General features: G+C 32.1%; 2 protein-coding genes across 4 annotated transcripts; one reads left to right on the top strand and one right to left on the bottom strand.

The window, feature by feature from the left end:
- The first annotated feature begins 12 nt into the window (after nt 1-12).
- LOC116765770 (sodium channel protein Nach) lies at nt 13-3,443 on the top strand. The gene is made up of 11 exons (XM_061521840.1): nt 13-278; nt 349-446; nt 527-629; nt 763-940; nt 1,248-1,393; nt 1,463-1,562; nt 1,641-1,917; nt 1,990-2,128; nt 2,194-2,300; nt 2,675-2,858; nt 3,261-3,443. Exons 1-11 carry the CDS (start codon nt 19-21, stop codon nt 3,370-3,372), a joined length of 1,704 nt encoding a protein of 567 aa, XP_061377824.1. The 5' UTR covers nt 13-18; the 3' UTR covers nt 3,373-3,443.
- On the bottom strand, nt 3,438-16,622 carry LOC116765559 (polyamine-transporting ATPase 13A3-like). 3 transcript variants are annotated; one of them, XM_061521839.1, is made up of 19 exons: nt 16,413-16,622; nt 13,988-14,311; nt 13,684-13,912; nt 13,402-13,606; nt 12,864-13,077; nt 12,496-12,626; nt 12,238-12,420; nt 11,891-12,079; nt 11,452-11,664; nt 11,057-11,200; nt 10,592-10,979; nt 9,745-9,872; nt 9,289-9,412; nt 8,778-8,939; nt 8,281-8,435; nt 7,969-8,192; nt 7,736-7,884; nt 7,423-7,610; nt 3,438-7,140 (listed from the first exon to the last, which is right to left on the bottom strand). In XM_061521839.1, exons 2-19 carry the CDS (start codon nt 14,085-14,087, stop codon nt 7,006-7,008), a joined length of 3,261 nt encoding a protein of 1,086 aa, XP_061377823.1. In that variant the 5' UTR covers nt 14,088-14,311; nt 16,413-16,622; the 3' UTR covers nt 3,438-7,005. The 3 variants fall into 3 exon arrangements, with proteins under 3 accessions (XP_061377823.1, XP_032510958.2, XP_032510959.2); XM_032655067.2 differs by having other exon boundaries at nt 13,988-14,215; XM_032655068.2 differs by having other exon boundaries at nt 13,988-14,203.
- Nucleotides 16,623-16,833: the final 211 nt, after the last annotated feature.

Here is a 16,833-nt window from a genome sequence, read left to right as displayed (position 1 = left end):
TGCCATCAATCGATCTAAATGTATACAGTGGAACAAAAGGGCTTTGTATGTGGCAACATGAAGGTTCATCCACAAATCCAGAACAAAAACCAACAGAGAGGTTTCAAAACAAAGTCTAAGGGGACTAACGAACAACAATCAACTAAGCCGAAATCACGCGATGGTCCCTTTTCTCTTCTGGCGACCAGTTTGCGACATCAAACTACCGAGTTTTTTAACAACTCAACCCTACACGGAGTCCGTTATATTGCCGAAAAAGAACGGCCATTTTGTGAGAAGTGGGTCTCTTTAAATGCAAATATTTATTTATACGTAATAATTCCTATACATATTAATGTTATATTTTAGATTTATGTGGTTTAGTTTTACTGCTATCGGCACAATTGCTACTTGTATAATAATAGTCAGTTTATGGGAGAAATTTCAGACGAATCCCACCATAACAGGTACTCAAGGATAAAATGAAAGCTTTTACTGCGACTTAAATATATGTTATAATGCAAATCTATAACACGACGTTTTACAGGCTTAGATACAGATTTTCATAATTGGGACGTGCCATTTCCTGCTGTTACAATCTGTGACATAGATCCTGTAGATGATGAACTCCTAAAGGAATATGTGGAAAAGTGAGTATCTGTTGAGAACTTAGTTGAGGGGTATTTGGGTACTTTTTAATGTCTCGGATAAAAGAAATTAAGTTTAGGTGTGTCGTGTAAGAAGCAGTACTTTTGTGTAAGTTCGCTATTTATTTTTGCTAAGGTTATGGGGCGACGAGCCTCCTGAAAATGCGACTGATATGTTGCGTTGGTTAGCGACTCTCAGTTATAAAACCATTGCCAGCCAAGCATCGCAGTTTGTGAACAATCGAAATCTCGTTGGAGATACTGAATTTGACATTACAGAGCCAGCTTTAAAACCTAAAGATGCAGTTTTCAGTGTAAGTGCTATCACATTGTAGACCTTTACAAAATTATAAAAATGAAACATAATGGCAACAGTATAGTAATAGCTTTAAGATATTTCTGGGTTTGTACAAAAAGGATAGAGAATAAATTCAGGTATATGTTACGGACACTTCTGTGTATAACATATAGGTATGTGTACGTCTTTTTACTAAAAAAATTATACTTATATAAGAATGCGGGAAATTTCCTTGGAACTAGAAAGTCAATCGCTTATGAAAGTATTTTAATCTTAATGTTTGAGTGATGAAATAAAAATAAATAATTTTCTTCATTTAAAAGATTGTACGACACTGTGACACAATATTTTATGATTGTGAATGGAAAGGTGATTCAGAAGAGTGTTGTGATTTGTTGGTGCCAGTCTTCACAGAGATGGGATTTTGTTATGCATTTAACTCGCGACACGCCGAGAGAACGTGGCCTTGGTGAGATGAACAAAATATATATTTTTTAAGTAAACCACATCATAAATTAAATAACTAATTCTTTTATAGGCAAACACAAAATGAACAATTTTCAGAATTGTTCATACATGAAACTGACGCTAAGTGGTCGTTTTTGTTCTATTCATTTCGAAATGATAGCATTATTAATGTATGTATAGGGAAATGAATTATATCATAGTTAAATATATGTATGAATTGCCACTTTACATGTAATTTTTTTTTATAGATTTACATTCATTCGACCGAAGAAATGGCGGGATTGGAGCAAAGCGCTCAGCATTCATGGGATCGTCGTGTAGAAAAAATATCTTTTTCTGTCAAACACACGTACACTACTGAGGACGCGAGACAATTATCGATTCGACAACGACATTGTATATTTGCAGACGAACAACGTTTAGAAACTTCGAATATTTACACCTATTCAGCATGCATGAGACAATGTCGTATGCAGAGGAGCCGTTCTTTCTGCAAATGTGTTCCACATTTCTACCCTGTGATAAGTCCGTTTTCTATTATATGAACTATTTGCTTTGTTTATTGTACCACATAAAGTTTACATTCAATATTCGCAGACGGCTATAGGTACTGTACCGTAAAGGAGTTAGAGTGTATAGCAAAATACGCTAGTGCAATAACAGATATCACTCATTGCTCTTGCGAGCTTGGATGTTCGCATACGGTGTACGAGGTGGAAAAGCTCACCGAAATAGAGTAAGTATCATAAGTATATACGAAAACATAAAAATACATTTCATACGTTATTGTAATTTTTACAGCTCTACCAAGGGTACTACGTCAACGTCATTTTTGGAAACTGAATTCGTTTCCTGGCCGATGGTCCGATATAAACGGGAAGTACTTTTCGGTTGGGTTGATCTTTTAGGTAATTATAATAACATAAATTTAGTTTATTAAAGTTATATATAAAGAAAGAAACAAACAAACATATATGAATTTAAATATCTCTAAATATGTTTTCTTAATTAATTTGCAATTTAAATATACTAAAAGGTAACGAAATTTTTTGTTACAAACATTACATTAAAGGGAGAATTTTAGAATCCGCCCACTCTCGTGGTGACGCTGTCAGAGCCTCAGGCTATCAGCATTACTCATTACAAAACAAAATGTCATTCGATAACTATGAACATTTTAATGAAATAATTGTTCAATATATTAAAAAATTGCGAGAAGCAGCACAAGTTGAGATCAATTGCTTAATAAATGATAATTCAAAACTCATTATATGTATTTCAGTATCATTTGGAGGTATAGCAGGACTCTTCTTGGGTTTTTCCCTTCTCTCAGGGGTAGAGCTGATTTATTATTTCACGTTACGCGCGTGGTGCGCCGCCGCGAGGGAGGGGGACATGTTAAGGAGGGAAAAGGAAGAACGAGAGAGAAGACCTAAACCACCGCACAATTTGAGTCTAGTGCCGTGGTGGGTTGATAGCATATTATTACAGGGCCAAGTAACTTAAATTATATACTAGTGTATACGTAGTGGTTGTAGTTATTAAATATTTCAAAAACTAATATTTTTTACAATTTTTGTGTTTGGTCTGGCTAGTCTCTGAAAGGGCTGGACGGATATTGACGGGATTTTTATTGCCAGATAGCTTATGCAATAGGGAGCAACTTAGGCTACTTTCTATCCCGCTCGCAAAATTAAGCGTTACTACGCGCGATTGGGAGTTGGGGCGCGTAGACGGCTAAAACATTTTTTTTTTTACGCGAACTGAGTCGCGGGTAACAACTAGTTATACATAATTTTTATAGTAAGTTTTCTAGTGTTTCTAGGACCAAATACTTCATTCAAACAAACACTAAATTCGATCTTCAGGTTCATACGACCACCAGCACCTGTCAATGAAGGCGTCTTGAAACTACAAGTGAAGGACGTTCAGCCGCCTCAGTACTCCCCACCTCCGGGGTATACTGAATATTTACCTTGAATTTATCCATATATTAGTTATAGTACTGAGAACCAATATAGGTTTTATTAAATAAATGAAAGTAATTCAAATTTGGAATTATTTTATTTTTAATATTTGGTCACATCCATCTAAAGTCTCAGTATTAAGATTAAATCGAACTACATTATCGTGACAGGAATTAACAAGTTCCAAATATTCGAGAAATATACAAGTAGATAATATAACAAGAATAGAAAATAAACAATAATGCAGTTCAATAAATAACAAGTTAGAAAAACTCTGGTTTTGTATGAATCTTAGCTTAAATTTAATATGAACGAATATGAAATTAAAAAAAAAGTCTAAGTGCTATAATTAGGAATGAGGCATAGCCATAAATTACTAAGAATTGCCACATTTAATATTGCGTACTCTAAACACTAATAAGAAAAAAATATATATTAAAAAAAAAAGATATTGGTAACAGAAGACTATTAGTTATAATTTCACTATACTATGAAATATTAAAAATAATTATATTAACTAGCAGTTCGCACATATTTTTTGAAGGCGTATAATCATAATGCATCTTCGCACATCGCCGTAGTCGGGTACTAATGGGTAAGGGTAAGAACATACTATTTAAAACTCTAATAATAATTATGCGCTTTACTCTATCTCATAAGTAGATTGAGTACTATATGCTTAGTCCAAGTTGGCACCGTCACGGTACACATCATATATTATAGTGTTGAAGTTGGTTACTAAAATGAGAAACGGCAAACGTCTCGTGTGTAGTGCAAGGATGCAAACTCGGACTAAGTGTACTAGTTATATGAAATGGATATTTAGACACCTATTATTTATTAAATATATATTTTTTATTTGTCTAGATAAAAGATTATTTTGTACAATTATTAGAGGAGAAATACTGATCGTGGAAACGCTACTCGTACGTACATACAATATTTAAAAAATAAAATAATTATTTTTTTTAACATTAATGATACATAAATCAAATACACCCATAATATATGCGAGATAAGAATGAAATTAATTTTTTACTTACTAAAGTAATCTACTCCTTTCTACAAGTACATTAATAAAACATTATTTTTAAGAAATTACTCACTTGTATTTAATATACATAATATGTTATTTAAAAATAATTTGAGTAAATCTCTTAAAAGTAGTTTTAGTATTTTAAGAGTGTTGTTGATGTCGCATGATCATCGTACGACATATCGTATCGTAGACCGAAATGTCGTACACGAATAATTAATTAGCAACCCTAGTTTCATTCCACCAATAATTAAGAAAACAATGAAATTTCATACAAAAATAAGTTATATGGTGGTTTTAAGACAAGTTTTTTTTTTTATATAATTTACATTTTAGTTTAGGATTTTACAATTATTATACAAATAAAAAGTATGTATATAGCAAAAAAAAAAAAAAAACAAAGATTTAATACTTTAAGTTTAGGGTAACATCTTTCAATTCTAATCACATTCAAAATGTTAAACACGAATAATATATTGTTGCGATTTATTTTAATGTTTAAAATATATATTTATATCTATGAACTAAATTTTAAGTTTGGATCGAGACACTGAGAACACAGCCTTAGGGATTCCACTCAGACAAAATTATTTAATTTTTCTTTCATAGAAAAGATTTTAGTATGAAAAACCTTCCACAAATGTCTCTTCAAAGAAGTTATTTAAGACAATTAGTTAAAAAAAATAATTAAGTAATCATTAGCCGGCACACATAATATCTTTCTACAATAATAATTTCATGTATACATTAAGAATTTATTTGGCATCCATTTAAAAAGTTTAAATTTATTTAATTTTTTATTATTAATATACTAACTATGTAACTAAAACAGTTAGTATATCAATTCTAACGAATCATTAAACATAACAGCTTATTTTCTACATGCCCAGGTCGATGACTGTTTCAAATAAGTTGTATACAAGGATAAGGACATTAAAAAAATATATAATTCAAGCAAATAAAACATACGTGCTTAAATTAATAGCTTATTAAAAGAAATTAATAATTATATATCTGTACCAGTTAATATTTAAAACAAATTAACACTGGCAGTATATATTTTATTTATTCTCGTCTGGCTTGATACCAAAAAAAAACACTATTAAAACCCACACATTTCTCATTATGAGCCTTCAGCTTTACAGATAACAAAAGTTGTTATTGAAAATGTATGTATATAAAAATAAAAATTCATACATAATTAAAATAAATATCTAATAAAATTAATCACTGCATATATAATAAGTTGTCAACTATCTCCCTTCCGCCTTTTTGTCTTTTGAATATTTCGCGGCTATGTACAAAGCGCTACAGAGCTCGCATATGGCAATACAATACATCATTTGAAAGGTCTCAGGCTCAAAAGGACTCGTATCCAGAGCCGTAAAAACATTTACAAAAAAAAAAAATTTGAAAGGTCTCGACATAACCTACAAAACGACGGCATGCATGATTAGTTTGGATATTGCGTTCAATTGTTGTATACGTGTAAATCCTTCTGAAGTCTGGACCTAATCAACGCCTGCGATATGATGCTGAAACATAACGAACTCGACCCATTTTTGAAGCGGATGGTGACTGGCGACGAAAAATGGATTACATACGAAAATATCAAGTAAAAACGGTCGTGGTCGAACGCCGGTGAATAGTCCCAAACAATGGCCAAGCCGGGATTGACGGCCAGAAAGCTTTTGCTGTGTAGGACTGGAAAGGTATTGCTGGTAGGACTGGAAAGGAATCAAGGAAAGAGATTATCGAACAAAAGGCGAATATTTAAACTAAATCCCATCACTGTAGCACTTTTTATAAAGCATTGAACAAAGAGCAAAAAAGCGGAAGGGAGATATTAGACAACCCATTATGATATAATTTACAAACAAAACAAGGGAATACAAAATAAATAACTGCTGCATTTATTAGCCACTTAAGTACGAAATTAAGTTATTTGGATATGTCACTTGTCACTTAACAACGCTAAAGGAGTCGTCCGAACTATAACTGTGTCACAGTTTACGTAATGTAACTGTGTCACAGTTTACGTAATTTACGTAACGTAATTTTGAGAGTTCCAAGATTTTTTCAATTAATTTTTCGATTTTCTGATTAGTTTGGTAACAGATAGAAATGACTGAGACAAAAATCGTGTATTTACAACTACAAAAACGTTACTTCAAAAATCAAAACCTGCTAATAAAAGTACAGTATAAATTATCATCGAATTAATTAAATCAGTTGACATGTTAATAGAAATAAAAATGTTTTTCTCTAATGAGGACATATATAATTATATATCAGTTTTAAACCCCTGGATTAATTTATAATTAACTTTAAAATTAACTGTAAAACTACCTCATTTTTTAGTGGAGCTAAAATTTTGATATCTACCGCAATTCTCTCTTAACACAAACCAAATTGTTTCTACGAAGGGTCATTTTGGATCGTAACATCAGAGAACATTAACTAAAAAAATCATGAAACTATCATTATTTTGGTTACCACTTGAAAACTCATTCCGAGCAGACTGCTATATGACGACACCGCATTAAACTAAATCACGTGATCCATAAGGCCACGTACACACTGCGACAAAATCCACGTTCGTGTGTCTCGTCAGCATATATGGGAGGGTGATCGTGGAGGCCATAGAGGGCAGGCTGCGTCGCCGGAAATATCTTCCTTCACTCTATACCGACGACGAAAAAACTTGAATATAGACGAGAAACGATCCTCGTCGGAGAGTGTGGCCTAGAAAAAAAATATCTAAATTTATTTATATATGTAAAGTTTTAACGAGATAAAATGATAAGTAATTTAAAAATAAATGAACCCGCAGCCAGTTTCGAATATTGCCATTGCCTACATAATATTATATATATATTAGATATAAGATATTTATTATCTGTATATGTCCAAGACACTTCATATTGGGGTCATGTAACAAAAGTAAAGATTTTATCAAGGAAAAATATTTTAAAATTTACTATTATATTAATTACCCTTCAGTAATCAGTTAAAATTACAACTTACCTCAACAGCGATGGCCAATATGAGATGTAAGACTGGTATAAGCAACAGATAGACTCTGAATATATTCTGTTCTTGTTGTACGAAATTCATAACTTCTATCTCCATGAAGTCAGCCAACGACTTCCAGGGACAGAGAAGTAGAACCGTCACAAACACAGCCTGAGTCATTAATGTTACTACCATGTAGTCTGGAATATGAGATTAATTATATACATTACTATTAAAAAAAACATAATCTATGGCATAAAAGTTTTATTCTATTGGTATGTTGACTACATTATATGTACTACTATACTAACTGAAATGTACTTACAATTAGCACAGAAAGGTTGCCGGAATGGCCAGCCCTTAGCGTAAACACATGCCATAATTAAGTACTGGAATGACGTTATTATAAATATCACTGTATTTTCCCAACACAAAACTTGTTCGACATCCGGACCACCTTCAACTGGCGTGAACCTGGAATGGTTGCATGGATTAATAATATAATTGTCAGCTTTTATATTTTACTTAAATATTTCTATGCCAAACTAAAATTCTCACCAGATTTGAGATTGCAGCAGATAAATCGATGCTAGCTGTATAATAAGAACTACCACAACTTGAATAATCAGTGGTAATATACTTGTCATAGCAACTAGAGACACGGGTGGTGATTGTTTTGTAAGTATCGGGCCGGGAGACGCTCTGCCTAGAGATAATGCTAGCAGAGTTGTTAGAACTAAGTCAATGTATAGGAACTGATTGTTGCCCAGGATTGAGTAGAACTGTAATGAACGAAATTGGTAAGATTCAATATTGCAAGATACTATATACATATACTTTGAGAGAAATTTCATTATCGTTTTTACTCACATTATACAATATAAGAATGGAGAAGAACTGTATGAGGGAATAGAGAGCCATATATTTGAAGATAGCGAAGGACGTGCTCAGAGCACAACGACCTTCCAGTGCCAGCAATTTCACACATCTTATGTTCTGTTCTTGCGATGTAAATGGAGCCGCAACTGAAAATTTAAATATGTAAATATATTCGGATTTATTTCCCTAAAATATATAACAACACCTTCCTGTAATAATAAAGTGAACAATTATATTTTTTTATACTAGTAAATTTTATTTGTTTGACCTCTACACTGTTGCTTGTGTATACATTATTTATAAATTATTTTATAACCTGCCATCAATATCGTGAAGAACCAATTTTCACAACTAGAACCTAAATTCAAAAATATGATAACCAACTATAAAAAATTAAAAAATACCTGAAGAAAATAATACAATTGACATTTTTATGTCAAAAATAGAAAGATATAAAATATTATTTAGTATTAAAAGATAAAATATACCCGATGCATCAGCCTCTGAGAGTGATACACCCACGTGGGCAGCTTTTAGAGCGCCGCAGTCGTTGGCTCCGTCCCCGCACATCCCCACTATGAGACCTTCCGCCTGGAGGGCTGTCACCAACTGGGTTTTTTGATCAGGACCGAAACGACCGAACACCATCCCTGAAAATTTATAAAATGAAACAACAGATTCACACACAATTTTGGATTTTTTATTTAGTTGCGTTTCGTTCATTTCTTTTTTTGTTTCAAGGAAGGTCTTAACTTTAACATGATATCTTTTGTAATATCAAACAATGATGTGTACCGCATTTTGTTTCATATATTAATTTCTTAATATATGAATCATATGATAATTATTATAGTTTTCTTTATAATATTATGTGGTTTTATGTTTTAATCTCTTAAATTTATTTTGTTTATTTTTATTTTTTTAATGAATCCCTGTTATGAGTACAGATCATTAAACCTTCTATATGAGCGAAGAAGATATTTAAGAACGTTCACCTACCTTTATTAATGACAGAAGGCAAGAGTTCAGGATAGTGTGTACGAATAACGGTCCATGTCTTTCCTTCCAATGCCCATATATAGGCATCTATAGACAGTTTTGGAGGACAGCCCTCACCAACTACCTGCAAACAATATTATAAAAACAATGTATTATTAAGAACAAAGGGTTCTTATTAAAAAAAAAAATGGTGTATATGTTTTTTTCTAAAATATAGAGATTTTTCTATTTTTTGATAGAAATTCTTTTCAATGATAAATTTAATGGCTCTACTGTGACTGTTAAATGTCCTAAGAGACTGCCTTAAAATAACTAAAAGTAAAACTAAGTTTGGTTCATGAGTCAGATCTGAAGATAATTCTGTTGTAAATTCACTATCAGAAACTTTTAGTTACAAATATAGTCTATATACAGATATAGTCTATGTTATAATAGTAAAAATAATTAATCTATGACCTCCATAGCGAGCGGCGGTCTGGTATCAGTCGTTTGTTGTGGGCCCAGGGTTACCAACAGGAGTTTCTGATGGGGCTGGACCATGTTACATCCACGGGCTACAGACATGGCCGTCATTATGTTATCCCCTGAAACAGAAATGTTAATATTTCAATATTAATGACTGTAGAAATATAATATTTCTACTATATATGATTATCATTACTATATGAATTCAAAATCATTCCCATAAGGCTAACAGTGATGTAGGGTTGTCAAAACAATATACGTAGGTATATTGTTTTGTCAAAACAATATACGTAGGTATATTGTTTTGACAACAAAAAGAATGGTGGAAATATTTTTCTCAAAAGTCGGAATAGTAACTATCGTCGTCCTTGATAATCAGAAGGCCGTAACTGCAAGTTGGTATAAGGAAATATGTTTGCCTCAAGTTTTAGAAACGTTGAATAATGAGCGGCCGAACTCAGGAATCATTTGATTTTACATCAGGATAACGCTCATGTACATCGAGCTCGAAAAGTACACAGTGGAAGTTGGAGTGAAATTATTGGGACATGCAGACTTAGCGCCGTGGGATTTTGCACATTATCTTATGTGAAGAAACAATTAAAAGGACGCAAGTTTTCTAACGGCGAAGAGCTTATAGGCGCATTTGAAGGAATATGCGATAGTATTGAAAATGATTTCTAGAGCGAAGTTTTTAGTATATGGTTTGAACGGGTAAGAGCATGTGAGAGAGCATTTCGAAAAAAATTGCAAATAAATAAATACGACATAATTTATGTAGGAACCAAAGTTTATGTATAAACAAAATATACATTTATTTAAACAATGTATAGCTTACCGGTAACCATGATCTGTCTCATATTAGCCGCGTGTAGGTCTTTAATAATATGCGTTGTTTCCGGTTTAAGGCTATTTTGCATGACTAGAAAGCCTAGAAACGTCATATCACATTCCAGAGTCTCCCTCTTAACACGCTGTGTCTCAGTCCATTTCATCTTCCGATCTAATGTTTTGAATGCAAGGCCGATAACACGGAAGCCGTTAGACGTGTAATCGTTAAGGATTGTACTGAAATTATCTGGTAAGGACGCTGGGTCACACATTCCAGCTATCTTCTCTGGGGCACCCTTCACGTAATACACCATTTGCGGCTTCCCGAGTATTCTGGCTATGACGCCCATAGATTGTTGAGACGATGAGAAGTGGAATCTCCGTATCAGACCAATCTGGAACGGTAACCGCATGTTAATAGGATTTGGATTTTATATATACTGGGATTCACTCGGTCGTTATGTAATATCACCTCATAGGGCACCTCCATTTCCATAGTGAAAGGGTCATATGATTCCAAATTTTGCAAATCCATGTTTGGTGTTGTTTTTGGTTTCACAATAGCTGGTGTCAGGTTGTCGTATCTCGTGTTCTCTGGACCTGGCTCCTCAAGATCCTGTTTGTTGAAAAATATGAAAAAATTAATTATTACTAAGATTACTTAAAGGTTTAAAAAACATCTATCCAAGAACTCAGAAAATATGCAATCAAGTGATTTTCTGAATTACATAGTTTTTTTTAAACACATACTTCATTTTTAATGGTTCTTCTCACATGACTTAATTTTTCAGTCCAATTTCTGTATATCCTATCTGCATAATCTGCATAAAGTATTTGAATTAACTGAAATTTTTTATAAATACATACCCATTGAGTGAATTCAAACATCTTCAAATCCAAGGGATCTCCTTTCAGCTGTCCCTGTATACTTGTGAGTGAATGACATGAAGCCAGCGCTTGTACCAGCGGACTCTTATTCTGTAGTGCGGAGACATTCTCAACACAATGACCGAATTTCTCGCCTCTGTTGTGGGGAATCACCGCATAAAGATCCAGGCCGTCCTCAGTCAGAGTCCCCGTCTGTGAAGGTTTTATATAATATTTATATACTTATTTTATATAATAATATTTATTATTATAATTCGTCACAACCACATTTATAGAATACTCAATGGCATTTTCATTGATATCTTTATAGTAATTCAGATTTAAAGACAATAATACAAATGTAATAAAACCAAGGTTAGGTCTATTATGACAAAATAAAATATCTATATTTATATATATATAATGAATCCAAGCTCACCTTATCAAAGCACATGACCTGTAGTTTGCCACAGATAATGATCCTTGGTGGTGACACACAAAATACTTTGTTCCTCTTAAGTCGTTGCTGACTGTACACGATACCAGCGGTCATGGCTGCCGGTAGCGCTGGTGGTACCACTATCGTTATTATATCCAGAGTACGAAGAATTATCGTGCCAATTGGACTCTGAAGTAATAATAAATAAACACATTTAAATTTTTTACATTATATATAATTAAATTAATTTTAATCCTATATTCAGATCAATGTTGTCTTAGAACTAAGCTATAAGAAAAATTCAGTTTAATTGTATTATTTGTGTATTTTTTATTTCATTTACTTACACCTCTGACAACGTAGAGCCAAATGGAATATCCCATGCCGATGGCGGCGATGCAGAACATGAATATAACGAACTTAACAGCATCCTTGTAGAATTGGAAATCAAATTGTTTCGGGAATAAAATACTCTTTATCAATTCTCCTTTGGCTGTGTAGAAACCTGTCCGTACGACTTTAGCTAGAACCTAAAAACATACATTTTGTTAATAAACGAAGTTATAGAAATGATTCAGTAAAATTTGTTAAAAATTACGATTTACCTGATGGTTACCATAGAATCTGGTTTGAATGACATAAGTCCCGGCGAAGAGTGTGTGCCGTTTATGGGTTTCTGTCGAATAAACCTCTTGGGAAACGGATGGTGGGCCCTTCATTACGGGCACACTCTCACCTTAAACAAAACGAAAAGGTATTCTTTTATGATAAATACAAAAAACATTCTTAGTGCTAAAACAAAATAAGTGATATTGGATACAGTAATTAAAAGTTATGGCTTTACAATAAATGAAATTTATTGACTGCAGTTCGTGATCAAGAACAAGATTGCTTGGTCGATAAAAAAAATTGTTGCAGAATATAAAACTAATTCTATTCATATATGAATTATGGTATATTATTGTTCAGTCACCGGTCAGCATGGATTCGTTGACTATGCACGTGCCGGTGACCAGCATGGCGTCGCATGGCATGACGCATCCGTCAGGGGGCAGCACCATGACGTCACCAGGCACCAAGCGGCTCGCGTTCACAACACACTCCTCGCGGCCGTGCTTGGTCGGTCGGAGTACAGTCACCGTGAACGAACTAGTCGAACCGGCCATGCGATGCAGGTTTCTACTCATCTGTTAATATAATAAACAAATAAATATAAATAGTGACTCTTAATACAAATATAGTCATAGAACATTTAACTAGAACAATAGTGTTGTGTTTAACAAAATTTTCTATCTAAATATCGATAATATAAAAAAAAATTGTTATATCGATATTTGATAGAAAAGTTTGCTAAGCACAACACTATTGTTCTGGTTAAACGTTCTATGACTAAGTTTGCATTATATATACATATATGAGATCTTATTATTGATGATTTAGAAAAAAGAATGAATTGTTACAACAATGTATTTAAAAAACTGAGTTATTTTACTATAATGTTTAGTGTTTACCTGTTTGGTCTGGTATAGTGCCATCATACACGAGGTAGCAGAAAGGAGGAAAACGCATGTCGCATACTGATAATACTCGTCCAACGACCACAGGATAATAGAAAATATTTGAAATAAATAAAATGGGTTGAACACTTCATTGACGAATAACGTCCAATAGTTCTTCACTTCGACTTCCACAGAATTATAACCATATAATTTCATACTGGAAATTAGACAACAAAACAATCAAATTATATTTATGCTCAAAGAAAAAAAATATTAAAGTTGCCGATCACTCACAGTTCATTTTGCTGTCTCTTATTGATACCATTCAAAGTGTCCATGAGCAAATTAACAGTAAGTTTTTCGTTCAGAGACGAAACATTCACGAAACTTCCACTATCTTTAAGCCAGACATATCGGCTGTGCTCGAAAATAAAATATCGCAGCTTGTTATCCCGAAGGTTGGCGAGATTCAGATCCATTTCATGAACCTTCTCGATATAAAACTTATCTTCACCTTCCGTTACTGAAACAATAAAAAAATTGGATAAAATACCATAGAACAAATGTCATAACTCTATTAAAGTTTCAAAATGCTCACAGCATAATTTCTTAGCCGTTCTCAAACTGCATTTCACGTATTTCAAGCCGTGTAATTTTGGATAGTAGGATAGCACGAAATACGGCAGTCCGCAAAACATCGCGCACACCGAATGGAACACGAAGGCGCGAAATTTCGAATATTCCAATCCATATATCTTGACGACCTGGTCTTCCGGCGTATTTTCCAATAATTGCCATTGCGCTTCACCAATAACTTCGTATTCATCTGGAACATGAACAACACGGTCTGCATTCCTTACCGGGGATAGCTGTTGGCTGTGGCGATAGCATATAACATCGTGTTTGCATTATCATTGCTCCACTAAAATAAAAACATACATTTAAGGCTATCTGTGATAGTAGAAAAAAAAAATAAATTCATCTTCATACACAAACACTTATTAGGTTTGAATTAAAATGTCATATAATATGGCATATATTCAATTAATCTTACATAGATAGTTTATTAATAAGACTATTAGTATGTATCTAACTATATAAATTTTGGGAATCCATCACTTATTTTAAAATAACTAAATTTCTCAAGTGCATGCAATTTAAATCATACCAAAATATCTATCTATGAAATGATTATTATTTTCTGTACAAATATTATAGAGGAAAATAAATTAATCCATAAAAATCCATCCTAAACATATGTTAACCAACCGATGAGTTAAAAATGTTTCTACTAATAATATGCAATCCCTAACAATAATAAAAAAAATACATTATAGTTTTGAAATAGGCAAGTGTTTACACAACTGATACTGGTGGAAAAATCTACCTTTAAAACATAAATCAATATTAAAGAAAAACACATTGTAAACAAGAGAGATTAAAAGGTGTATCCTAAAATTACCTGTTATTTATGTTGACATACAAAATAAATAGATAATCAACACCGAGATGTTAATTCAAATGATTTCTAAGTAAAAAAAATATTTGTTATTTCTAAGTTAAAAACCTTACCTATCCCAAATAATCAAAACATATTGATAACAAAGTTAATTATTAATTCACAAGTCAATTTTGACGAAATATTTTTTTTAACAAAGACATTTATAAGAATTATAATGAATATTGAGCGGCCATAGATGTACTAGTGCTTAAAGATGTTATCTTATCTTTGATAAAATAACCACACCGTTCAATTGGAAATTGAGTACTTAAAATATATGTGTTATTGATAAGTATATACACAAATATTTTTACAACAATGTATGAGGAAACTTATATGTGACAGTGATATTAATGAATGTCTACATAATGAGTCATTAACTCGATTCTATTCAATAATCACAGATTGCAAATTTAATCAATGTGCAAAATTATATTGTATATAATTAAAATAAAAAACCTTCATTCAAGTTATAAACATATGTCAAATGGACATACTTGCATACAAATTGTTAAAGTGCAAACATAATGCGCCATCACACACATAAAGACAAACACAAAAGATATATTTATATATATATATATATATATAAAATTAATATATTATACAATTTATGTGTTGATCTTTATTCCAACAGTATCCCCAGCATAGCAAATATGATAAATATGAAAACATATAGCACATTTTATATAAATTACACTTTTAAAATATTTTTTATGTCAGCGTAAAACAATACTGTAACAGAAATTAAATACAATATGCTTTGAAATATTTTAAAGATATAAAAAATTATTTAATAGCAATGCAAGTTCATGTAACTAATTAATTTTGAAATGGTCTAGATGTATACAGATATATAAAATAAACCAAAAGTAAATAATGTATGTATTTAATTTTGTGTTAAAATTATAATTGTGCAATTAGAAGAATCGAAGTGGATCCCTAATATTGAAGATACACAGATGACTTGGTTAATGGAATTGACCTATATCAAATTAATCATCATGAAGGTTGTTCTCAGTATAAATTGACAAGGCAGTTACTGATTACAGATATAATAAAGATGTTTAGGTTAAATTATTACATGGAATGTGAATAATTTTAAAATTATAAAAAAGTGAATTGAAAGAACAAGTCGAAATAAAATGGTATTTCATATATGATAATAACGATTACAAATGAACGAAATGTTTTTATTTGTTTTTTAGGCGAAGAAAAAATATGGGAACGGAATGCGAAACGAAAACTTGTGAAATATTGAATTAGGGTAGTACGTAAATACAAAAATATAAAATCAAATTGCGTCTATACGATTAATCGGTAGTTATAAACGTGACATCCAACATTAATTTCCAGTTAAGAATAGGACAAACCGAGTCAAAGACTTGCCAACAAGATATGGGTAATTCGTTATCCAAAGAAACAAAATTAAGATTTTACGTTAAATAGCAATACACTTTATGGGAACCTTAACTACAATGATATGATTTATAATTAATTTTAATGGTAGTACGATTCATACCATTTCCAACAGAATCCTTGGTCATATTCAGCATTCCCGGAAAATTTGTAATTCTCAATTGTTACACTGAACTTAAGGCATAATAATTAGCTGTTAATTAGTTATATTTTTTATTCACTTCTGCTACCTCATTTCAAACAAATTATAGGAACTTAATCCCGTAATATAAAATCGCGCTCTCACATCACACCTTCTACAACTTGTAAGTGAATGAATCACAGACTACGTTAAAGATGGTGATAACTCAGTACAAAATTTTATAGTACAGTCTTGTCTACGGTACGGTCTATGGTCTCGTATCGATAGTACAGGACAGCAGTACAATTAATTCTAAAATTTGTGATAACAGTTTCTCTTTAAATTAAAAACAAATAAATAAGGTATGAGTTATGTAATCACAGTAAAATAATCAGACCCAACT

This window comes from Danaus plexippus, chromosome 11 (assembly GCF_018135715.1).
Source record: "Danaus plexippus chromosome 11, MEX_DaPlex, whole genome shotgun sequence".
NCBI lineage: Eukaryota > Metazoa > Arthropoda > Insecta > Lepidoptera > Nymphalidae > Danaus > Danaus plexippus.
Note: the sequence above shows the minus strand (reverse complement) of the source record. Positions and strands in the feature narration are given on the sequence as shown.